At 39.5% G+C, this 25,578-nt stretch overlaps 1 protein-coding gene across 2 annotated transcripts in view; it reads left to right on the top strand.

Annotated features, from left to right (window-relative positions):
- MAN2A1 (mannosidase alpha class 2A member 1) overlaps positions 1-25,578 on the top strand; it is a 170,013-nt gene that overhangs the window by 133,097 nt on the left and 11,338 nt on the right. The window contains exons 17-20 of one of the 2 annotated variants that reach the window (XM_082724900.1): positions 8,455-8,588; positions 11,408-11,549; positions 13,749-13,882; positions 20,854-21,048. In XM_082724900.1, the coding sequence (XP_082581026.1) occupies positions 8,455-8,588; positions 11,408-11,549; positions 13,749-13,882; positions 20,854-21,048 (605 nt within the window). The remainder of the gene's footprint in view (positions 1-8,454; positions 8,589-11,407; positions 11,550-13,748; positions 13,883-20,853; positions 21,049-25,578) is intronic. The other variant, XM_082724901.1, reaches the window with a different exon arrangement.

Here is a 25,578-nt window from a genome sequence, read left to right on the forward strand (position 1 = left end):
CGTTTTGGTCATTTATTTCATGAGCTTGAATGAAAACCTTTCTCTCAGTGGATGAATCATATGTACCCTTTATATTCCACATATGTTCATATATCCATTGGTGAATTATACTTAATGCTAGAGTGAGATAGGTTTCAGCATCGATTTTCTTCTTAATTTTTGTTTTTATAAAGGTAAGGCAAAAAAAAAAAAAAAAAGTTACCATAAATAAGTAGGTGGGAATGGAAGGAGCTCTATTATAAGAATGTCATTCAGGGACACCTGGGTGGCTCAGTTGGTTAAGCCGCTGCCTTCAGCTCGGGTCATGGTCCCAGGGTCCTGGGATCGAGTCCTGCATCAGGCTCCTTGCTCGGCAGGGAGCCTGCTTCTCACGTTGCCTCTGCCTGCCTCTCTGCCTTCTTGTATGTACTCTCTCTCTCTCGCTCGCTCTCTCTCTGGCAAATAAATAAAATCTCTTAAAAAAAAAAAAAAGTCATTCAGTCCCTTGAACTCCTTGTGAGTTATATTCCATAAATCACAGAAATGTCTATTGTCAAACATGAATTTCAGTCAGTTAATTATAATGCTTTACTGCCTGACAAATTGATTAGATACACCTTCAATTTTGTTGAAAGCAAACAAAAGAAAATCACATGTTTTGGAAAAATGTTTGTTACCCAACCATTAAAGTTCAGCCAAACACCAGTACTGCAAATTGTCTCTGTTTAGCATCCACTGAGTTAGGATGAGTGAGAGGTATCCTACTGCTTCTTTTTTGGTAAGTTGAGAGAAGTAATGGTAAAAGTGTGGTTTAAAAAAAAAGAAAGAAAGAAAAAACAAGAAAGAACTGCTTGCCTCCATGGCAAGATCAACTTGAGAAGTAAGAGAACACAGAATCCAGGCTTCCTGCATTAAGCTACCTTTTAAAGGAACATGTTCAGGAGAGCAGGAAGTAGGCAAGTTCAGAGTGACTGTCAGTCTGAAGGGTATACAAACAGACCATTGTGATTATTCCATATTCTTCCCTCACTTGTCCTGGACCAGCCCCAGCTTGGAAGGGAACTGAAGGGAACAGAAAAGTTTCAGTGTTGTGAGCTGTTTTATTCTCTTCCCATGGAAATGCTTTCTTTAGACCTTGTCTGTAGGAATACTATGCAGCCTTAAAAACCCAAATCTTGCCATTTGCAATGACATGGATGGAATTAGAGGGTATTATGCTAAGTGAAACAATCAGAGAAAAGACAATTATCATATACTCTCTCTGATAGGAGGAATTTGAGAGGGAGGGGGGGTGTTCATGGGAGATGGGGAGGGAAGAAATGAAACAAGGTGGGACCACAGAGGGAGACAAACCATAAGTGACTCTTAATCTCAGGAAACAAACTGAGGATTGCTAAGGGTTGGGAGAGTAGGGATAGGATAGCTGGGTGATGGACACTGGGGAGGGTATTTGCTGTGGTGAGTGCTGTGAATTGTGTAAGCCTGATGATTCACAGACCCGTACTCCTGAAACAAATAAATACATTATATGTTAATTTAAAAAAAGTTACTGATGTAGATGTTGCATTCCCATGAAGACAGAGCTTCCAAAATACCTGTTGTTTCTTAAAATCAATACTTAATAGGACCAAAAAAAAAAAAAAAAAAGAAAAGAAAAGCTTCCAGTGTTATTGTGTATTTTTTTTCTATTATTAGGTCTTCAAGTATATTGTGGTTAATTGGTATCATCTTTAATCAAAATTTGCAATCCATGGAATCAAATGCTCTAACTTTGCTATTATGCGTGTACTTTTGTGTCATTGTAAGAATTACCGAAATGAAAAGCCTACAATTTTGGACACTAGTGCCTCGCTCGTAATAAGTTCATCCCTAAGTCGTAGTAGTTATTTATCTAGTGCTTTAGAAATGAAACAAAGTGGTACATCATCATTTTCTTAAATTCAAGACTTGAAATGAAATTTACTCAAATTTATATTCATGAAAGCAGATGTTAAAATTTTCACTTGTGGAGAAATAATCAATGTGAACATTTACAGACCTGGAAATCAGCAAGTACCTCAGAGGATAAATTAGATCTTACAATGGATAGGCAAGTTGAGTAAGTCAACATGGAGAAAAAGGTCATCCAAATGTGGGAATTATTACCATTTTTATTCTTGGTGCTTTCACATGTGAGTACAGTTTTATTATCATTTTAAAAATGATAATATTTGCTTTTTTAGAAACATCATCTCCATAATGGCCTACTAAATTTATCATTGTTGCAAGAATTATCCTTAAAGTTTATGTGTTGAATGATGCAGTGTGTAATTAGTTAATAATTCTACGTGTCAACTCCTGGTTAAGTTGGATAAGTTCACAAAAGCACTGTCACGAAAGTAAATATATAATGAGAAAATTATTTTTTGTACTTTTGATGATTTAAATACAGAACAAAATACTCCCCACATTGGAGGGGCAATATTTAGACTTACAATCCGTGGTTTTTCGTGACAGCTTTTATTGTCCCTATTGTGATTGTTACCATTGTCCTACTTCTGCAGTGAAGCGATGGCTCGGGCACCCCTCTGCTTAGACATAGATTCAAGAAAAGGGAATGAGGGCAACAATGATATAATAAGCTGGCATTTTTGCCCAAGAACCTACATTTTTAGGACACTCACTGAAAACCTTGCTTTGAATCTTAGATGGGTTTTTTGAGGTTTGATTTTATATGATTTCATATCTATTTCAAATTCAGTTAAACACCTTTTTTAGGTTCTCTCACCTTCACTTTTCGGTTTCCTAGGTGGGTGTGGCCCAGTTGCTGTTAGGGCACATTGATGTAAGGACTTGTCCTAATCATACATTGAACGGCACTAATAAGATATGGAAAACTTGCCAGTTGTGGGTCAGGCTCTCTTTTGTTTGCTCTTTCTCCCAAGCTGCTGCCTCTCACTCTGATAACCATTTGAATATGGTGGGCAGTGTCTCGTATACTCCTTGGAAAGGTTCTCTCTGCATTTCAAAATTGCTAGAATAAGGTGAGTGGGTTGGTGGAGAAAATTGGGCCAACTCTGAGATTCTGCAGGTCAGGCTTGACTTCCGCTGCCCAGATAGGTGTTAAAATGATCTGATGATGAAGTAAGGAGACTGCAAGAAAATGAGGCCTACAGTTCTCTGAAAGCCACCAGCTGCTGCCTGGAGCCATGGCCCCAGGCTTTCCATCTGCATTCCTCAGCCACACCCTCCCTGGACATTTTCCTCTACCTCTTCTTTCACACACAAAGGATGTGTCAGAGACACCTTCTAGTTTTTCTTCCCACACAAGAAAGGGAATCCTTCTCAGTTTCATTAAGACTGGTGCTAAGCAACAAAATCAGAAGGTGAAGCCTCCCGCCCTGACCCTTTGCCTATTCAATTTCATCTTTTTCTCTACCTTCCTAAAAAATAATCTTCTTTTAAAAATACTTAAAATAATTTTTACGTATACAAGTAATATCTATGTATACTTTTTTGAAAAAAATGTCACACATTATAATATATGTATATAATGTAAAATCCCTCTAGAATCTGTATGGCCCCTATCCACTACTCTAGAGAGGTAATCAGATAACTGTGTGCACACTCGATCACTTGCGTTCTCTCTCTCTCTCTCTCTCTCTGTTTCTCTCTCTCTCTCTCTCTCTCTCGCGCGCGCGCACGCGCACGCACACGCAGACACTTGAAATGCACACCTGTGTTTGGTTTTAGCATGAAGTTCATCACACTGTACAAATGCTGCATTCACTTCTTACATCAGATATCTTTCGTGGCCCCGGGCAGGGAGCTATCTCATTCATTTGCTACAGAGCATTTATTTGCCTATTGGTGGACATCTCGCCTATTTTCCATGTTTCTACCCTTGGCAGCAGTGCACAGTGAATATGCTTATGCTTGTGATTAGTGTTCATCTTATATAGACAAGTGAGATCATAGTGTCTTTAATTAATATATATTACTTTATTGGCTTTAAAGTGACTGTGACAATTTTTTTTTCCAGGATATTTTGTTCTCATAACATCAGGTTATAGAAAGAACCTGAGGCTCTGGCACTGTCCATGTAATTTGTCCATAAAAGTCATTTGCTGTTAACTTAAAAAAAAAAAAAAAGATTTTGTATTTTTTTTAATAATAGTGGGGTGTTTTTTAAAGTTTTTATTTATTTATTTGACAGAGAGAGAAATCACAAGTAGACAGAGAGGCAGGTGGGGCAGGGGGCGGGTGGGGAGCAGACTCCCCGCTGAGCCGAGTGCCTGATGTCGGGCTCCATCCCAGAAACCTGAGATATCCTGAGCCGAAGGCAGAGGCTTAACCCACTGAGCCACCCAGGCGCCCCAAAGATTTTGTATTGTTTTAAAGAAGTTTTGTATTCCAGCAAGCCCGTCCTGTAATTATTTTTTATTATTTTTATTTTTATTCTATTGTCATTTTCTTCATAATTTATTTGGCTCTGTTAAGTAGCACTTGCAGCATATCAGATCCCAGATCAGTACCCTTTTCCTTTCTTAAAAAATAACATGGGGGTCTCCTTTCTACTTAGAGTCACTGCAAAGCTCCTCCAATCCCTGGTCCCAAAGTAACTTCAACATTCTCTAGTGTTCAGTTTGCCAGCGAGGCATGATGGCCAAGGGGCTTAGTGCTGGTTCTGCCAGCCTTGTGATCTGGGGCAAGGAATGTCCTCCTAGGCCTACAGTCAGCATTGAATGAACTACCATAGTTACTGTACGTAAAGCTATGGCAAGCATATGGTACACAGCAAGGACTTGGTAATTTTTGGCTTATTACTCCACGTAGCTGCTGCCTGTCACTCAGCAAACACTACTATCTGCTCATATTATGTGCTGGGAGCATAAAGATAAATAAGACATGGTCTCAGTGCTTGAGGAGCTTTCACTCTAGCATGCATATGTTTGCTCAAAATTAAAGTGCTTATTCTCTTATCTTTCTATTTGTTTAAACTCTGTCCGTGGCCTGGTTTGCTTGCCTCCCATGTCAGCTGACTTGGGCATCGTGAAGGACAGCCTCTCCCCTCTTAACGCATTCTCTTTAATGGTGATTCAGCACCTGCTGCATTCCCAAAATGTTGTTAAAAACTGGAATGCAGAGATGTTGTGTAAGACCATCTCTAAGAAGCTAACAGCCTCTAGGGAGGAAGAAGAAAGTGGGTTCTGCAAGACTCTTTCCATTCTCTATGATGGCTTTCCACACCTATGGACTTGCTCCGTTTTTAGTTTGCATTTCTTCTGCTAATAAAGATAAATAGTCTCCATTCTCTCTTTCTCGGGACAGAGTGTGAAGCGTTAGCAGCAAGAGGGCATTTACTTCTCTTTCTTTCTTTTTTTTTTTTTTTAAAGATTTTATTTATTTATTTGACAGAGATCACAAGTAGGCAGAGAGGCAGACAGAGAGAGAGAAGGAAGCAGGCTCCCTGCTGAGCAGAGAGCCCAATGCAGGGCTTGATCCCAGGACCCTGGGACCATGACCTGAGCTGAAGGCAGAGGCCTAACCCACCGAGCCACCCAGGCGCCCCTACTTCTCTTTCTTTATCAATGACATACATCACGTCTTTGGACTTTGGACTGCTCTTGTTAGGTAGGAGCTGTTTTCTGTCCTAGGACTGAATTAAAACCAGAGGGGCTTAGAAATCCCTGGCTGTCCATGCCCAGATGGAACAACTTTGGTAAAAGGACCTTTTGCTGCCACATAACTGCAAAGATTCTGTAGACCACTGAGACCACTGGGTTCATACCCATGCTTTCCAGGGAGTTGTCCCCTCAATGCCATGAACTTCTTTGGGAATGGCACACCTTAGGGAATTCTTGACCTAGAGTAGGAAAAGGTAGCAGTCCTTCATCTCCCGCACACAGATTCTTCTTTAAAAAGTAATAAATTCCCTTTCCTAACTCAGGGATATCTCCTTGCTTTGATTACCATTACAAGATTTGTTTGGTTTGTTCGTAGTAAGTGTATTAAGTTTGATCTTACTTTAAAAGCCTGTCCTGGCATAGAATTTAAATTAATGTCTCGCTGAATTGTGAATGGACACTGAGGCTCCTTTTATTTATTTATTTTCTAAGATTTTATTTATTTATTTGACAGGGAGAGAGAGATCACAAGTAGGCAGAGAGGCAGGCACAGAGAGAAGAAGGGAAGCAGGCTTCCTGCTGAGCAGAGAGCCTGATGCTTGGCTCAATTCCAGGACCCTGAGATCATGACCTGAGCTAAAGGCAGAGGCTTAACCCATTGAGCCACCCCAGCACCCCTTGAATCTCCTTTTAAAGGAGATGTAAACATTTGTTGCCACAACAGGATCTGAGCATAATACTGAGCTCAAGAAGGATGATTTTCTCAACAGAAATCATTTATTATTGCCAGAGGTAATGTGAAATTACCTATTTTTTCTTGAAACATGTTTTTTTGTAAATGTTTTCTAGAGATACATGACTTGAAATTAACAACACTCTCCTTTGTTAAGACTTTATTTCATTTCATGTATTGTGTTGACCCTTGAGAGAATATCCAGTCTAGAGAGGAGAAAAGGTACGCAGTGCTCAAAACCCTATGAACGCTTCCAGCAAATGAGGTGTTCTCCTGATTGCTCTAGAGGGGACTACATCCCTATTGCTACATTTTGTGTTTTTGGCATCTTTGGTTCATTTATAGAAGCTTGTCTGTTAAAAATCCATATACATTTCATTGGCTTTGAAAAATACTGAGATTGACATCAACCTACTGAAAGACACTTTGCATTGAAAGTAATACATTTCCTAACCAAAGAAGATACCATTGTTCTAGCATCAGTAGATGTCACTTTTTTTTTTCCCCCCTTTTAACTTCCCAGTTGTAGTGAAGCTCTTTGGGTCAGCTATCTGGTAATTGTCATAAAAAAGGTTATATGTATATTTAACAGGACAGAAGTTAGTAGTTCAAACTGACCATAAAGTGGAAGGGAATAATGGTGCCCTCTTCCTGCACACATGAGGTCACACTGCTCATCTCAGCTTTGTGAACATAGTAAGAAACAAGTCATTTCTGACAGAGGTTGTCAAGTTGGAAGAGTAACATCTCCCAGAAGAGAACTCCTGTGTGAATTTTGAAAATTCTATTGATGGAGGCTTTTGCCCATTTAGCATTGTCAGTATATTACTCTTTATGTTTTACAATTTCTGGTGTACTTCTCACATAAACCTATATTGCCTCGACTAGCTGCATTTTCATGATTTTCCTCAAGTTCCACAGATTCAAACTTCCTTTCCTTAACTCTTTTACCTTCTCTAAGCCCTGGGGATTCTTCTTGGCTCCCAGAAAAAGTTCTCCTTTCTCCCTTCCCTCACTCCCCATTTCTCTTTACATAGCCCTCTTTATCTCAAGAGTGTGCTGGTTAATTGCACACTTTGACAGATTGTGTGTGAGGCACGCTGGGTAACAACTAACAACGGCCAGTACATGTCCAGAGCTCTTAGAACCTTAAAAACCTTCTGCTGTATGAAATAGAATAGAGCCAGTCTTTCTTCTTTTGACTGCTTGCTTTCCTGAATGCTCTTTCTTAGAAGATCCAATATCTCTTCTACACACTCAATCTGTATTAGGAATGTTGGATTTCTTCCTAACTCCCCTCTCCATCTCTGAAATAGATCCAAGGCTTCACTGAGGACCAGAAGATAGAGTCAGGGTGGCGTGACAGATAGAAATTAGTGAACAGTTTAGGCTTATCCAAAAAAATAAATGCTTGATACATCTGGGACTTCTTCAAGCTGTCCTCTGCTTTATCCAGCAAAGGGCAAAATGAATCACTCCATAACAAGGGGTCCTAAGAGATAACAAACTCAATTAAAATTGATTTAACTTCTGGGGAGTTCTCCAGATTATACTCCACAAATACTAATATGATAATACCCACTTCAGCCATAAATCATCTCATTGGACCTCGTGTCTCTTTTCCTAGATTATAGATCATGGGCAATAATAGACTGCCTCTTGAACCAACAGGGTGTAAATTTCACTGCTTTGGATTTCCAGTGCAGAAGGTGAGTGGTGAAGAAGTAGGCTCCAGTGGTTCTGTCGGGGAAGGACAGTACACAAGACAGGTGGCCTCTTAACGCATTTTAACAACCTTTTCTCATTCAATGTCCTCTTTTCCCTCCGAAACTTATTGGAGAATCATTTGCATGTTATATTTCATCTTCATTTATTTCATCCTAACCTCTTCATCCTTCTGCTGAGTTCTATGTGCCCTGGAGAAAGCGTTTTCTACCATCTGACAGTTTAGGAAAAAAAAAAAAAAGAAAAAGAAAAGAAAAAAAAAGGTGAACAGTGGCACAGCTAGCATGAAAAATAGTAAAGATAGGAGTAGAAAATGGGAAAAATGTATGTCACTTTGTTAGTTCCGTACAGTATATTTAAGAAAAGTGGAGCAATAAATTTCTATTAACGTATATATTCTTTTAAATTTAGGAATAGACGGACAGTCTGTGGAAGTGTCCAATATCGTGGACATCCGAAAAGAACATAACCGTGAGATTGCAATGAGAATTTCTTCTAGCATAAACAGTCAAAACAGATTTTATACTGACCTGAATGGATACCAGGTAATTTTCCTTTAAAATGTCTAAGTAATAGCGGTTTTAGTGTGCAAGTTTCATGTATGGAAATGGGTCAGTTAAATTCACATCCTTCGAAAAATTTGCTTAAGTTTACAGATTATTTCTAAAGGAAAACTGAATTTTAACAGGTACTTATAGGTTCTATATTCAACCAGATTTCCAAAGTTAGAACAAATATTTGAGAGATTGGTTTGTAGAACATCTGATTTACAGATGTATTTTTTTCAAAGGCATTTGCATGTTAAATGCCTTGATACCAAAATATATCTGAATTTGTCTCATAGAAAGGAAACATAATTAGGGACTGATGGAATATATATTTTCCCTCATAAGGAAACGGTCTGTGCATATTTAATTATTACATATATACTTTTAAATGTGTAATGTAATAATAGGCTCTTAAATTTCAGGGAAACTCTTCCTCTCTTTTTATCAATAATGTAAGGGTGTTTACCTTTATGCACACACATATGTGTACATAGACTTAGACAAAGAAATACAAACATGTATCTATTTAGAAATGTGGGTAGGTATGTATTTAATCAAAATGTTCACAAAATAGTTTGAAATGGTAATGAGAAAATTGACTCAAAATTTTTCGAGATTGTCAGCACTCTAATTTAATAGGGCTCTTTCGATTGTTACCTAAATCTCTGTATTCAGAGTATATGTGTGTGACAACATAGTTTGAAATAATACTATTAAAAACATTAGCATGTTTTTGAGACATTAGCATTTTAGAAAGTTCTGGCTATGAATAGAAATAATTTCACAACAAATGCTTTTACTTTGTCTGATTTTCAACTGGGTTGAGTGGAAGGGATTGTGGTAATTTTCTCTTGTGCAATTTCCTGCAAAGGTTAAATTTAAACCTTTTCCAAAGCATAAAAATTGCATTATACACTTTGAATTTACATGTTAATTCTACCGCAGCTGTTTGGTTTTCAAATGAAGCCATGACTTTATGGTGATTCATTTTCCTCGTGTACAAAAGAAACTCCTTTTCTTAAAATCTTACAGAAGCAATTATTTGTATGTGTGGGTGTATACATGAATGAAAAAAAAAACTTAGTAAAAGTGAATAAAAATGTGAATTTTCTTTTCAAGGATCAAGCATTTGAATAAGTAGGGAAATATTATTTCTAAATTTATAAATGTCTAAATTTATAACGTAAATATTTCTGCTTCTAAAATAGGCCATTTTTTTAAGCCTTGGAAAGAGTAGTTCTTGGGCAAAACTAGAAATCTAGACCCACAGGTAGGGAGTATGGCTGGCAGCCCCTTAGTCATGACAGTGTGAATGTGTGAATGCCCTTTGCATTGAGTATACAAGTTAATTTGAATGGAAGGATTAGGACTGGAAAGAAGAAATGGAGAATTCTTTGAAACTATCTCTTTTTTTTTTTTTTTAAACATTTTACAGTTGTTTCTTCAGTTTCATAATTTCCTGGGCCTGTGATACAAATTACCACAAACTGGGTGGCTTAGAACAGCAGAATTTATTCTGTCACAGTTCTGGACAGCCAAAGTCCAAAATCAAGATGTCTTCAGGGCCACATTCCCTCCAGAGTATGTAGGGAAATACTCTTCCTTGCCTGTTCTAGCTTCTGGAGACATCAGGCCATTCTGGGCCCTGTTGGCTTATAGAGCCATCACTCTACTGTTTGCCTCTGCTGTCACAGAGTCTCTGTTGTATTCTCCGTGTGTCTCCATTGTGTGCAGACTTCCCTCTTAGAAGGACTCCAGTCCTTGGATTAGAGCCCACCCTAATCCAGTATACCTTATGTCTGTAGAGATCCTATTTCAAAATAAAATCACATTCACAGATTGTGGGTGACCATGAATTTGGGGGGCTCTATTCGGTACAACCAGTAAGTTGAAGGATACACTGTGGAGTTGTTGTAAAGATTAAAAGATGGTATTTGTGAATACCTAGTACTTTGCCTCGTTATAATGAGCACTCAATACGTGTTAACTATTACATTAACTTTATATTTCTTTCCTTCTCGAATGTCATGTCATGTCAAACTTGCATGAGCTGAATAGGAGAGGTATCATTTTTATGTGGTGTGAATAAGACACCTGATAACAAAGTCTCTGTTTGATGTTTCCTGCTGTGGTTTGAGGGAGTTTCCTTGACCCCAGCCAGCTTAGTGCATTTTCGGTCAGAAAATAAAATAATGTATTTCATGCATTCACATACGAGACCAAGAAAAATTAAAATATGGAACTATCTACATTGAAACTAAACAGGAAAAGTAAGCACTGAAGAGTCTTTAAATATAAATATGAATTTGATTACTTTAGTGTAACATGTTGGAGAATTCGATGAGGGGATCTGTGGTATTTATTAAAACTGATTCAAGAATTATAAAAGATATTTTTTGAAAGGGGATAGAGAGCTATTATGCTTAACATTCATTACAAAAGCAGTATGTTAGATTTAGATGAGAAATGAATACTTAATACCTTTATAATTTGTTTTATGCAAATATTGGAAAGCTAGAAGACTTTTGTTAAGGATTTTTATTCTGAATTTAAATAGGAATGCCTATTTTAAAAACCTGGATAAGTTCTACCTTTTTTCACTTTAAATTTCTCTAAGATCCTCATTATTTTTTTTATATTGTTTTGAGGAATGTTTTAATTCTTAAATTAGCTCTTCCTTTGAACAAGAAAGGAAGCTATACTCTTTTCTCTTTGGAAGAAAAGTCATCTGTCTGTAGTCAGTACTAATTTTTTAAAGTACATCTGTAAATATCACTTGATTTCTTTTTTTTAAAGTGAACTGTTTGGTCTTTTAGATTCAGCCTAGAATGACAATGAGCAAATTACCTCTTCAAGCAAACGTCTATCCGATGACTACAATGGCCTATATCCAGGATGCCAAACATCGTTTGACATTACTCTCTGCTCAGTCTTTAGGGGTGTCAAGTTTGAAAAGTGGTACGTATTGTTTGGAATCTTTGGGGCTCTTACAAGTTTCATTTTCAAGTGTATAATTTTTCTCTTGGTCATGTGTAATAATTATCATCTTCAGCCAGCCTCCTTCTTTTGAGAACCAGACTATTAGTTAATTTTGGTTTTGTGAGAATAACATAAAATAATGTATTTGCTCAATCTTCTGAGGAAGAATGAGGGACCTAAAACCCCACAAAACCATTGCTTCTTAAAGATAATTTATCTCCCCTGATAGCTCATTGTTTGCACAGTCTTCTGCCATTGTTATAATGGAATAGCTGTGGAAATTCTCCAGAAGTAAAAGAAGAGAAGTGGCTGGGAGAAAAGTTAGAGAATTTCAAGAGCTGCGTAAGTTCCCACAAACCTAGGTCCTTCTGAATCGCAGCCTTCTAGGGCACTGCCACCTGAAAGGCGAGAGCTGAAATCATACAGCTAGGGGAATAAAGAGGTGACAGACACAATTTCAAGGATTCTGAAAGAGAGAACAAGATGGAAAGATAAGATAAATCATAAACACAGATTAATTTTTATAAAATCTTCTATAGGGAGGCTTATGTCCTTCATAATACATGTTTTTCATTGTCATTTATATGTAGTCAGTTGTTCTTCTTTCTTACATCTTAAGAGTTGCTAAGACAAATGTCTTAAGAAGCCAGACAGATAATAAAGGGGTGCGGGTGCCTGGCTTACCCTTTGCCACAAACCCATTTTTTTATTAGGCATATGCATACATTCTGTATGCCCCCCCCCCGCCCCGCCCACGAAAAAGCATACTATTCCTCTTTCTTCATGACTTTCGTTACACAAAATCATGAGATGATACTGTAAAGCCATGAATGCCATCACAAAGATAATAATGGTCTCACATCAGGGATGCAGAGGGAGTGGTGGGGCTTTAGCAGGCTGGGGCCCACCACTCCCAGTGTACGACGATGGGGCAGCTGCAGCTCAGTGCCGGACTCTTATTGCCCTGGGGTAAGGGGTCCCGGGTTGCCAAATTTTTCTGTTGCTGAAGAGTCCAGAAGTCTTGAACTGCTTATGTTTTAATTTTTAAAAAATTAAGTACATTTATAGATTGGACAACTTTACATAAAATTCCTAAATGTGGTTTAGGGGCAGAGGAGCTTTATTTCTCAGCTCGCCTTTATCAAGGGAAATGATGTAACTGTCTAGTCCATGACTGCTCCACTCCTCATGTCTAGTTCCCTACTTAAGGACCCAGCTTTGAGAATTTAAGGCAAGGTTTAAAAATGGGCTCAAGAGTCATACCTGGCCTAGGTGCCCCTGCTAGAGACACTCAAGTACCCTAGCATTTGAGTACCTACAAACATAAGAACAATTTTGAGGACAGCCCAGATCTACTGAGTGTCGCATATTAAGAGGGCTAACATTTGGAGACAGGGAGAAGAGAGAAATTGCCAAGAGACCGATGTACTAATTTGGGTGTGAAATGATCAATGCCTGAGGAGCAAATTCTAGACAGTTAAATGACTATGGTTCTGGGTGGTTTTTGGATAGGGCTTTTTTTTTTTTTTTTTAGTTTTTGGGTTTTGTTTTGTTTTGTTTTTGAAATTTGTAGTCTCATAGTCTAACTATTGTTTACAACTTAAACTAGAAATGAAAGAAGCAAATATGACCACTTTTTGAGCTGGAGGAGAGAGGATAGTTGATGATACTAATGTAATACCAGGGAGGGAACGTGGTACATGGTGGATGTCTTCAAATCCTGGGGTTTCTTCAGAGAACCCCCAGATACCAAGTAACCCAAATTGTCTTTCAAATCCTACTTAGATTCTACCCATCTGTATTTGTCTTGTTTTTCCATGTGTGATGTATGTTTCCTAATGAACCTCATGAACATTTTTAAATTCCAGATGCTGCCACTAAAAACTTTAGAGGACATAATTTTCTCTTCAGATTAATTCTTTTTAGCTCTCACTTAAATTTTGATCTGTCTTGTTTTTAAATTTCATTACCAGATTTTACCAGACATTAATGAAGAAACACAGTCCTATTTTTTACATTTATATTAGCTGCTTTGAGAAAGCCCTTGGTGTACTGTTTGCTGTACAGATCTGTCTCCGTGGCTTAAATCAGAACCATGCCTACACTTAAGAGATCCTTACTAGATGTTGGTATTAAATAACCCTGGCCAGTTTGTTTGTTTGTCTGTTTGTTTGTTAGGTCAGATTGAAGTTATCATGGATCGAAGACTGATGCAAGATGATAATCGCGGCCTTGAGCAAGGTGTCCATGATAACAAGGTTACAGCTAATTTATTTCGAATACTACTGGAAAAAAGAAGTGTTGTGAATATGGTAGGAAAAAAAATAACTCGTATGTTCTGATGTTGATTGTTCTTTGCCACCCAAAATTTGACATTATGACTTTCCACTTTTTTTATGACTTAACAATTCCCGGTATTGAGATATCTTTATGCTAGATGTAGCCTATAGTCACAAGAAAGAGAACTTCAGTTACACAGAAGTCAGATTTGCATTTAGGTCATCTTCTTTTTTTATTTTTGCTTATTATGCAGATGGAAAATAATGTTAAGGAATCAGTTTGGATGAAATTTTCTGAAATTATTTCGAAAGAAAATAAGAGTTGAATTTAAGAATAGAACCTTGGCCCATTCTTAGGAGATCAAGTTTGATTAGTAAACTTTATTGGAAACTTTTGTATGCTTATTGTAGTCCTAGACTTCTCACCTGAAAATGGATTTACTTGTCTGTCTTCTTGCTCAGTTTTCATTTCTCAGAACAAACCCCAGCATTCCATTAAACAATCCAGCTAAAGCTCCATTAGACGTCAAGCAACATGACAATACACCCCTTCAAGGCCACACCAAAGTCATCATCACCATCCCCCCATCCTTTACTGATTTCCCACCACAGATGACTCTCTACACAGCCCTTTTTTTCCCTCATTCTGCTCTCCTCCTTTCTTCACTGACCCATTTCAGATCTTTTCAGCTCTTCTCAGCTGGCAGCCTCCCCACTGACTTCACATTTGACAGGGCTCTCTGTTCTAGGTATCAGCCATCTCCTCCCACGCTTTCCTTCTTCCCTCATGTTGCAGTGGAGACGCCACCCTCCTCCTCCCCTCCCCCTGCCCGGCAGAGCCAGCGTTCCCCCCTAGGAAACCCTTTCTGCAGGCTTTCAGACACTCTTCCTTATCTCCTATTAGAAATAAAAACCAAAACAGCCTCCATGCAGACTCCTCCCCTTTTCTCCTGCACTACCATCCTGGCGCCCACACCCGCTTGAGCCAGTTTGTGAGAGGTTTATGTCCTTGCTTCCATGTCACACTCCCTTCATTTTAGTGGTGCTTTAGCCTCCCCCACACACCTTTGCCAGTGTCACCAGATCCAGTAGATGTTTCACACCCTTTCCAGGATCACAAGATCTATCGTCTTAGTTCACCTTGCAGCAACATTTGACACTGACCATGTCACTTCTTAGAAGACATTCTGAGCCAGCGCTTCCATGGTACCATGCTCATTTGGTTTCCCTCTTGCCTCCCAAGTGGTTCTTTCTCTATCTCTCCAATGGTTATTGATTCAGCCACTAAATGTCAGAGCTCCCAAGGGTTGGCCTCGTGTCTTCTCCTTTTCTCATGATACTTTGTCCCTCTGCAATATCTCCTACTCCCGTGGCTATGTGACCACCTCTACATGGATGAAACTGGCACAAACATTTCACCTCTAACCTGCAGACCCTACCACTTAGCTGTGTCTTACTGTTCAGACCCAACATATCCATGATTACTCTCATGGTCTCTCTCCCCGTCCAAACCTGCTCTTTTCTAGTGTTCCCTCTCTCCGGGACTGGCACCACCTTTCATCCAGTGCCACACACATAGGAGGGACCTCTCATTGGTACTCTCATTGGCCTGCCCCTTTCTTAAAACAATAATCACCAGTGCTTGGCTCTCTTATTGCCTAAATATTTCAAATCTATAAGCCCGCTTATTAAGACCACCCTAACCTAAACATCATGTTTTTCCTGAATCATTCTGCTCTTCTTTTCCTGACATATTTGTTCTCAATCAAGTAGGCAAAGTGATTTGTTTTTTCAAAACTCAATCTGATCTCACTGCCCCCTTTGAGACCCCTCAGATATCTTCTCATTGCTCTCCTGATAAAAGCCAAAAACCCTTCCCACAGCCTGAAGAGCCCCCTTCGTGATCTGGGCCCTGCCTGTCCCCCAGCCTCATCTAGCATGACTCACACTATTTCTGCTCTGGGCCCACTGATTTTCTTTCAGTCCCAAGTACTCCCCCTGCACCCTGCGCCCATGGCACCTTTCCGTGGATATTATTAATACATACATACATACATGGGCATTTCCCCAGGGAACTATTCAAAGGAGTTAGGTCAAAGCTGCCTTGGTCGACTGCTTTTACTTGAGCAGGCCAGAGCACCGTCTTCGGTGCCTCCTCAGAACTGCGCATCTGTCCTCTGTGCATAGATGTGATTATTTTTGATCATTGTCTCTCTCTCTCCTCTTTTGGACCATAACTTCACGAGTGTGGGGGCCATGTTCCTCTGCTTCTAGAATTGTTCCTAACAGAGGAAGCACCCCATCCTTATTGCAGGAATGAATGCACAAAGGAATCCACGAGGGAACCGTAACAGCGCCTGATGCCACCACACTTACCCCAGGCCCCTCTTCCTGCCTCGTCACATGAGGCGTGTTCTCTTCCCCCTGCTCGATTCCAGGGACTCGTCTGCTTCATTTTCATGTGCCCCACACGGCTCCTTGCCTGTGGTAGCTATTCTATAAATAAAACACTAGTTGATTGAATGAAATGGCAACAGCTCATTAAAGCCAAGAATTCTTCCAGAATCTAGCATCTTTTAGGAAAAAAAGATTTTAATATCCATTTTTAGATGTCAAGATTTAAACCAGTTCTTGGGACTCGTGGTTTAAATCAATTACTGACAAGATAGCTTAATTTTAGGACTGAAACTGCACAGGAAAATCATTGTCTGAGTGCTGGCAGCTACTATCTTTTTCTCCTCCTGAAAATGTTTCCAGCTTTTATGATTTTTTTTCTCTCTATATAGACACTAATTTGCAAAGCTTCTGTTAACTGTGGCAATAAGCATTTTCATGTCAGATCTATAAAGCTTTCACTTAGAAGTAAAATAATTTGTTTATTCCCATTCAAAAACTCCTTGGATAGTAATTGATTGAAATTTGATCCAATGTTTTTATAATCCTGTGTTGGTTAAATTTTTCTTTTGCTCAACTCTAGATTCTTGGACTTAGATCAGTAGTTTCTTTTAAATAAAAAATGAACTAGAGAAGAGAAAATACATTTTAATTTCTAGTGACATTGATTAAAAAGACAATTGATTAGGGAATGTTCCATCTCATATAGCTTAAACTTTCCGAAAAGTACTTTTTTTTTTTCCAGAAAGTACTTTTATTTTCAACTCAGACTCTCATGTTTAAACCATTGACAGTAGGAAGCAGGGTGATGAGGAGACTTTCTCTATACAAGAAGACATGTTAGCAGGAGGTCTTCAGCCTGCCGGAGCCTCTGGGAGTAATCCGGGTGACTAAGTAGAACTGAGTCCTGTTCTTGAGTGTTCCACAGAGAGAGAGTGAGAACAGGGACTGGAGTGATACTTTTGAGATGTGAAGATGTCCAGTCGGTTGCCGTAGCTCTATGAGGTGAACTGTCATCCATGGTAATGACACTTGGGGGTCAACGGAAGTGGAAAATGAGAATTGTCTGTTTGGCATTGACCCTTTAGGTTTTGTTTCCTTGATGCTTACTCCCTTTCCCTTCCCGCCGACTGCTGTATACAGTCGAGGGCGTTGAACCAGGAATTAGAAGTGCTACAAGTGTTCAGGTATTACAGTTGTGTCTTTTGACCTGTGATACCAGTTATTTACGTGTAAGGAAAAAGAGCTAGGAGAGATCAGATGAAAAGTTCACATGCTTACAGGGCTCAGAGAAGTGATGGCATGAGGGAGGTTGGTCAGGTTTCAGGGCAAACACTTAAGTGAGGTGACCCCAAGTCTGTGATGGGTATGAGGATACATCCCACTGAGAGCTACAACTCAGCTGCACTTGAGGGAATGTCAGGGCCCTGTGTGACTTGGATTTGCGGTGTTTGGGTAAAGTTACCTGTTGTGGGGAGTTTTTTTTTTTTTTTTTTATTGTTGTTGAGAATTTCAACATGAAATCTCCTGGATGTTTTTTTTTTCTTTTTTTGAGAGTTGGCCGAAAAGCAGACATTAGTACCATGCAGACCTACCAAAACCTGTCTATAGGCAAATTTAGCCCACAGATCACCAGGCTTTACCTCTGCATTAAATGAGGTTTATTTCTAAATCTTATGATTCATTTTATTTTCATTCATTATTTCTTCTGTCTCTGTCTTTTCCTGCATCCTTTCCCCTACTGTATTTTTCTCTCATTTATTTATATTACATTTGCTTGTTGATAGATTAAGTTCAAAAAACATTTATCAAGTTCCCACCATGTATCAGGTCATACCGAATAAGCAAAAGTGATTCAAGATATCATCTCTTATTATCTTAGATAATTTATTTAGCAAGTTTTGATGTAGATGAATGGAAACCTTTGATATTTAGGGATCACATAACTTAAGTGGGCTTAATGAAGGACACCATGGAGCCTAGCAAGAGATTCTGACTTATGAAATAAGGGCTAGAACCCAAAGGAGGTCTCAACTTGGTATGGTTTGGAATCAGAATGTGCTGGAAACTCTTTATAATTTCATACAGGCTGAAAGGAAAAAGCTAGACCTGAACAGCTTGAAGCCTTCCAACACACAAGAAACCAAATAATGTTTAGAATAGTATATTAGTTACTGCAAGGCTGGGGAATTCATTTACAGCTTAAACAAACACATAAAATTTCCCATAACAAACATGTATTATCAGCTTTGGGTTTATCATAAAAGTTTCAGTTAAAAGATTACCTTTCCAGGAGATTAGTCAAAAAATGATAATTCATCAGCTATAAATATCTTGTCAAGCCCCTCATTGCTATAAAAATGTTAAGAAAGTACATGAATCCTGGAACTTCTGTGTGATTTTGTCCCACCCCACCTGGCCACTTCCAGCGATGTTGTATGTTCTTGGTGCTTTTATAACTCTGAACTACAACTCTTCCATAGACTTCTCTTCCTTATCCTGCTTAGGACAATAAATGGCACAGTTTTCGAATTCTCAAAGCACTTACATTCATGGCATTGTTTCCTTTGATGAGGCTTATAATTAACATGTTTCTGAGTTTGAATCACTTCCTTAATCCAAAACTTTTTGAAGGGTGAGACTTAGACATTCAGTTCCAAAAAGAACGGTTTCTTGTGCAAGGTTGTCTGGGGCGACGGTTTCCGGCATATGTCCACAGAGCTGTGTCAGACCGACTGAGATTTTGAGATTTGCTTTGGGGGCTAAACTTTGGCTTGCTAGGGCTCATCCCTGGACGTTCTGATTAAGTATATTTGGGTTAGGGTTCAGGGATTCATGTTTAAATCTTCCCAAGCCATTCTTATGTGTGGTCAGTTTGGGGGCACTGAGAGCCAGGGAAACTGGTGCGGGTCAGGAGGAATGGTACATACGCCCACTACTGCTTGAAAGGTATACAAAATCCATCAAGAAGTAGCCCACCTATTCACTGAAGTGTCCAGGGATTCCTCCAAGGGCAGAGAACAAAGCCAGAGAGCTTTTTCTGAATCTTACTTGACCTAGAATGGACTTAATGCCTTCTGATTCTGATACAGCAGGTGTCTTCTTTTCTGTTGGAATCTTTTATCTTTTATTACTGAAAACTGATTTTTGTCAGCAATCCTGACCTAGATTATGAAGCCCTTTGATCTTGGAATACATTTAAAGTTTCCGGTTGAAACTGTTCCCTCAATATTCAACAACATGCATTAAATTTCAGTATTGTTGGTGAATATAATTATCTATGCTTTATTTAATCTTTCTTGTAAAGAAAGAGTGTGGGATGGGTACATATTTGTTTTTTTTTTCCAACTCTTTCAGACCTGATATATTTTGTCAGTATCTTAATATTACAGTGTCCCTCTATTGCCTTTAATTTTTTTTCTCTCTCTCCGTAGTCTGAATTGTAATGACATCTACAGTTCACTGCTGGCAAGATGCCTGTCACTCTTTGCTCAACACCCTCTGTTCAGTGCTAATCTCACATTCTGATTCTTAAGCCCCATATCTCCTATAAATCCTATCCTTTCACCCAGATAAGTAGCCAAGCCTTTTATTTGAGCTCCATATTACAAAAAGGATGCAAAATCAGAGGATATCAGTGAAATGGACAGTTTAAAAATAAGATACAAAATTAAATTTGTTACACGTGTCACTGTTGATCAAAAAACCTTTCTACATAAATTATTTTTTTCTCAGTGTTTTTCTATGTGTGTTCTCTTATACCTTAGGCGTTATTGGTTAAGTTTCTACTTAGTCATTGATTTAATTAATTGAGTGTGTCATCTGCCATATGCCTATCCCCAGCCCTGGCAGGCTTATTTAATATCTGAACATGCTGAACCACTTGTCTGAAAGTATATACCATAGCAATGACTAAAGTACTTTGTAAATTCTAGTGAATAATTATGTACGAGGTAAATATGTACTAACTATTGCATAACATAATTTAAACAGTTCCTGTTCAGTGGCTGTGATTTACCAAATTTAACAGATGATCTTGGAATACTCATTGTGCTACTTAAAAACCTTATTTATTTTGAGAATTTCACACACCCCCCCCAAAAAATCCTGTAATTGGGTAACATGTATAGAGCATAGCTTTGGATCGCCACAAGAATTATGGTCTAGTTGAGTATAAATGAAACCACGAGAATATGCTGGGTAAAACCCAAGGGAGAAGAGATCATATTTGATGGTGTGCAAGATGTGTGAATATCCCAACCTGTCTATTTAAGAATTGTGTGGTAGGTTGAGAAAGAGCTTCCATAAAACATTATACCTTATCCTAAAATTTTTTTTTTTGAAAACATTGTCAGGATTTTTAGTACTAAAACAGTGGAAAAAAGATCTTTCTAAACATGAGCTAAGTGGACACTGTTCATTTTCTTATATTGCTTACAGATGAACTTGGTAATCTCTGTGTTGGCTAAGACTGTTAGTTCCAAAATATCATGAAATTAAACATAAACTGCTTACATTTCTTTTCTACTTCAACCCTGTTGGGTAATTCCATTAATATTGTGAAAATTGCAACTATGTCACACTTAAGCATTTCTGTTTTTTCTTGATAGGAAGAAGAAAAGAAGTCAGTCAGTTATCCTTCTCTCGTTAGCCACATAACTTCCTTTTTCCTGAATCATCCTGTCTTCACAATGACAGAAAAGATCCCCGTGCCCACCCTTCAGCTGCTAGGTGAATTCTCTCCGTTACTGTCGTCTCTGCCTTGTGACATTCATCTCGTTAATCTGAGGACAATACAGTCAAAGGTATATCCCAAAATGTATCTATAAAGAATTACTTTTTACAATATATTTGATATAAGGGATGAGAAGCAGAAAGAAATCCAGCTGACCCTTGAACCGGAGGAGCTGGAATGCACTGGCCGGCTAACCCAGCTTGTTTTCGGTAAACACAGTACAGGACTGAAAATGTATTTTCTCTTCCTTATGATTTTCTGAATAGTTTCTTTTCTCTAGCTTACTTCATTAAAAGAATACAGGGTAACATACATATAACATATAAAATATGTGCTGATCAACTGTCGATGTTATCAGTAAGGCTTCCAATCAAGGGGAGGCTATTAGTAGTTATGTTTTGGGAGAGTCAGAGTCCTGTGGATTTTTGACTTGCGGGGAGGGGGGTCATCACCCCTAACCCCCTGCACTGTTCAAGGGTTAACCATACTGTGAGTTTTACTATGCTTCAAGGAGCCTTTAAGAGGACTTGACCTTTAGGCAAAATCATTCTACCTTTCATTTGGTTAGGGAATATTATCTTTTTATAGATAAGAAAGCAAACTCTGCCCCCAGGGTCGCATAATAGTAGGTGGGAGAACAGGCCTTAAGATCAGCTCTTCTGACATTTTCCATTCATTTCTCCTTGTTAGCCAGTATTTCTTGAGGAGTTAGAGAATTAAGAAGCATAGCATTTAATTATTTCTCTATCAGAGGACTTGTACACTGATCTCTTTCTCCTGAAAGTGACTGCAACTCAGACCTTTGCATTGAGAAACAAACTCTTTAAAGACATCTAGAGATGGGCTAGAGGAAGAGAGGGAAAGGCTTTATTAGATTCGGAATTTTTCTTCGGTTAAGACTGCTTTTGTTTACATGTATGCCAACTTTTAAAAGTCAGAGATTGCATTTGAAAAGAATAAAAATTAGACATTTGACATCATTTTTGTCCTTCGTGGAGCTGTTTTGATACTGTGAATTGACATATGCATGGCTGGAAATAGTAAGTGCTTAGGGATTCTGTAGGGAATGTGATAAATGGCCCAAGTATGAAAAAAAAGAGAATGTTCATGTTTGAAGACCACGTAAGAAGAGAAAAATGTTTCATTTAAGCACAAAGAACTAAAGCGAACCAAAGTAAGGATAAATGCCTGCAAATCTGGACATACAGGGCTTTTAAAACTGTAGTGACCAAGAGAAAGAACTTAGCCCTAACTCTGTAGGAATATCCATACGGCCCGTGATAATGAATACAGGTGAACGCAAGAGGCCTGCATCTATCTGCTTGTGTCAGAAGTCTTGTTCGATCATGTGAACAAACCTGCAGGATTTATTTCGTGCCTACTACATTACAGTTACAGCTAAAGGCACTAGGGATACCATCATGGGCAAACCCATGACAAACAATAACCCCTGCCTTTCTGAAGCATGGATCCTGATGGGGGGAGAAAAAGAAAAAAGAAGAGAGACGTACAATGTGTTAGATGGTGATAAGCGTCAGGGAGGGAAAGCCGGAGGGAAGGATGGCACTGGAAGTTGACGCAAGTTTGCATGTGGTTGGAGGAGGAACTTGCCTTAAGAGTGTTAATGGAGTAAAAATCCGAGGGAGGTTAGAGAGTAAGAGACCCATGCAGATTTCTGGAGGTAGAGTGGTCCTGGAAGAGTTACAAGCAAGCAGAATGGCCTAAATGTGGGTGCTGTGGTGAGAACAGAAGCTCCGTGGGAGCTGGCCTTTTCTTTGATTCCTTGCATCGTTCTGTTGCCTAGAAGAGCGCTTGCACATAGAAGGGATTCAGCCACAATTTGCTGATTGAGCAAATCTCATGAGTGCTCTTTCTAGGATTCTGCTAGTCTTTTGTGGGTCGACTTTTTGACTCATGGAAAGAACACAGCAGCGATGGATAGCCTCCCTGAGGAGCCAGAGGGAATGAGGGGGTAGAGTGGCGGTTACCAAAGACTCAGAGCCTCAGTCTGCTGCCTCTGGGCATGGATGGTAGAGGATGTTAGCAGCCTATGGATCTGAGGGCTTCTGGGGCACACGGCGGCCACTGTTCCTTCACCTCGTTTCTAGATGTCTCTCCCATGATTATTTTCCAGAAGCAGATCTAGTTGTCTACAGTCAACGAATGTAGGGTCTCACCCACCATAATCCACGGCTGGCACCTGTTTTCCATATCACCGCTTTTTTATGGATACCTGCTTCTTTCATTCTCCCTGCATGTTGCCTAGCTTTCTGTCACCCAAGTCTCATCTCTTCCCAGATTAAAAATCCCGTTGCTACTCAACTGATTCATGCTCTCAAGAATTTGGGCTCTGTGTGGTCTGGCCTTCACTCACTGTATCCGCTTGGCGTCCCCTTGCTCCTCACGCCCTTTGGGTAGTGGCCCACCTCCACTCCCTGATGGCTGGCCAGGGGCTGACTCAGCTACCTGTTATAAAATGGGGCTGCTCTCAGAGCCACCGCCTCAGGTCTGTGGTGAGAAACACTGAAGCTATTGCTGTGAAGGCCCTTTGGAAACAGAAATGCTTTGTAAACATACATTTGTGTCCTGGTGGGGCTTATGGTACTGGTCAGCCCAGGGGCAAACCAGGGGTTTAGCAGAGGAAATAGAGAGGAATTTAACAATTGGGCCAGGAAGAATCAAGACTGAAATGTTAATGTTTAACCATAACTAGCATGTTGGCTCATGGTCCAAACTCAGTATTTGGGGCTGTTTCACATTATCCTATCAATCAGTGCTGGTTCCTATGTTCGTCTTTGACTCTTAGCACATATTTCTAACAGCTATTTAAAAAGCTCACCAGTAATCCAAGGGGATTGATTTGGCCATTCAAAATTGCTTCTTTAAAGAATTGCTTTCTGTCCCTTAACCTCTGGTAATAGGAAAATAATCATTGAAAGAAGCTGATGTAGGTATTGAATCAAAGAAAGCTTGGTGCTTAAAAAGATGTCAAGTGTAATTTCATGGTTACACTAAAAGAAGACAAAAATGACTTGGAAGAAATCCAGAAGCCAGACCTCAACATTTTGGATTGTGTTCCTATTTTTATGTGCTGGCAGCTCCAAACATACAATCGTGAATTGTTCCTTTGGACGTTGAAAACATTTTTCCCATTGAAATAATGTGAACATGGCTCTCGGCTTCTAAGCAAGACCAGAGCTCTGCATTGGTCTGTGTGTAAGTAAGCATTTTCATAACTACCACCTCCCAGTGTTTCCACAAAAAACATGTTTGAGAATCCACCCCCCGGACATGAGGGAGTCACATCTCTCTTCCTGCCTCACTGATGGAGGAGGCCTCTGCTTGCCCAGCTCCTGGGCCACATTGTCAGAAGCTTCCTCACGTCCTAAACCTCATGTGGGCAGCCTGACTCCTCAGGGAGAAAGTGGTTATGGGCTCGAGCAACAGTAAGAGGAGCGAGGGGCTGGAGGTGTGCTGACTCATCACGGTGCTTCAGCATTTCCAACTCCCCATCCTCAGAGTCAATGTGTCCGGGTCACACTGGGGAGATTTTGAAACCGAGACTTCTACAGGTTTCCCCGTCTCTGCAGTTCTGATTCCAGAGGTGTGGGGTGGGGCAACTTAGGAATTAGTAATTTTTTAAAATTCTCATGATTCTAAAAATTACTGTTACCTCCGTTTACTTAACTGGGAAAGTAAGAGCTGGAAATTAAATGCCTGAGATAAAATTACGCAGCAATGAATGGCAGAATTAGTGCCCACATGCAGGTTTTCTGAATCTGAGTGCTGGACAGGGCCTCAGAGGGTGGTGGTGGACTTCTTAAGAGTTACTAAATCTGCTCCTCCCAAATCCAGTTTTTCAGGAATTATTCTGTATTGGTAGATGAGTTTATGTTTTTTTATAAGCATATCTTGCTCTTATTCTGTATGTTTTTGGAGAAAAACTGATTGCGTGTCATATAGTTGCAGTCAGATGAAACTGGAAGCAAACATCTCTTAAACCGTGTCTCACAGCATTGCCGAGTGCCTCCGTGCAGTCCCGTCTAGCAGTGTAACTGTCAGCCTTCTCCTTCTGTAGGCTCGCCCCCCACTTCACTTTACCACCTCCTTTTCTTATACTGTCAAAAGCTTGACATATTAAAAAGAGGATTTTATAAAGGTTTGAAAACTGGGAACAGGAGCACCACTGAAGTGGTCGGGAACAGGAATCCCATGCCATCATCAGGAAGGGTATTAATGAAGGGAGAAGGGAGTCTTGGTAGAGAGGATGCTGGGAGAATCTCACAGGGGCACAGATCATCGATCAGGGTTCTGTAGGCTGGAATGATAGGTTCAGCCTGAAATGCAGACATTCCAGGGACCAGAAGGAATTTGATTAAGCCATTTAATTAGGCTTCATGGAGCCATGCTGCCTTGATGTTTTGCACAATGATATGTTGTTCGACCTTTTTCCTCTCCCCCAGATTATTTCCACCACTTTTATGTTCAGATGTATTTGTATTTAATTCACGTATAGATCTGTATCTTTGTATCCATCTCTATCTCTGTGTATTATATTTAGCTCTATTCTCTGCGACATTTTATTCTGATTCTGCTTAAC

The sequence above is a fragment of the Mustela nivalis genome (assembly GCF_964662115.1).
Source record: "Mustela nivalis genome assembly, chromosome: 3".
In the NCBI taxonomy this organism is placed as follows: domain Eukaryota; kingdom Metazoa; phylum Chordata; class Mammalia; order Carnivora; family Mustelidae; genus Mustela; species Mustela nivalis.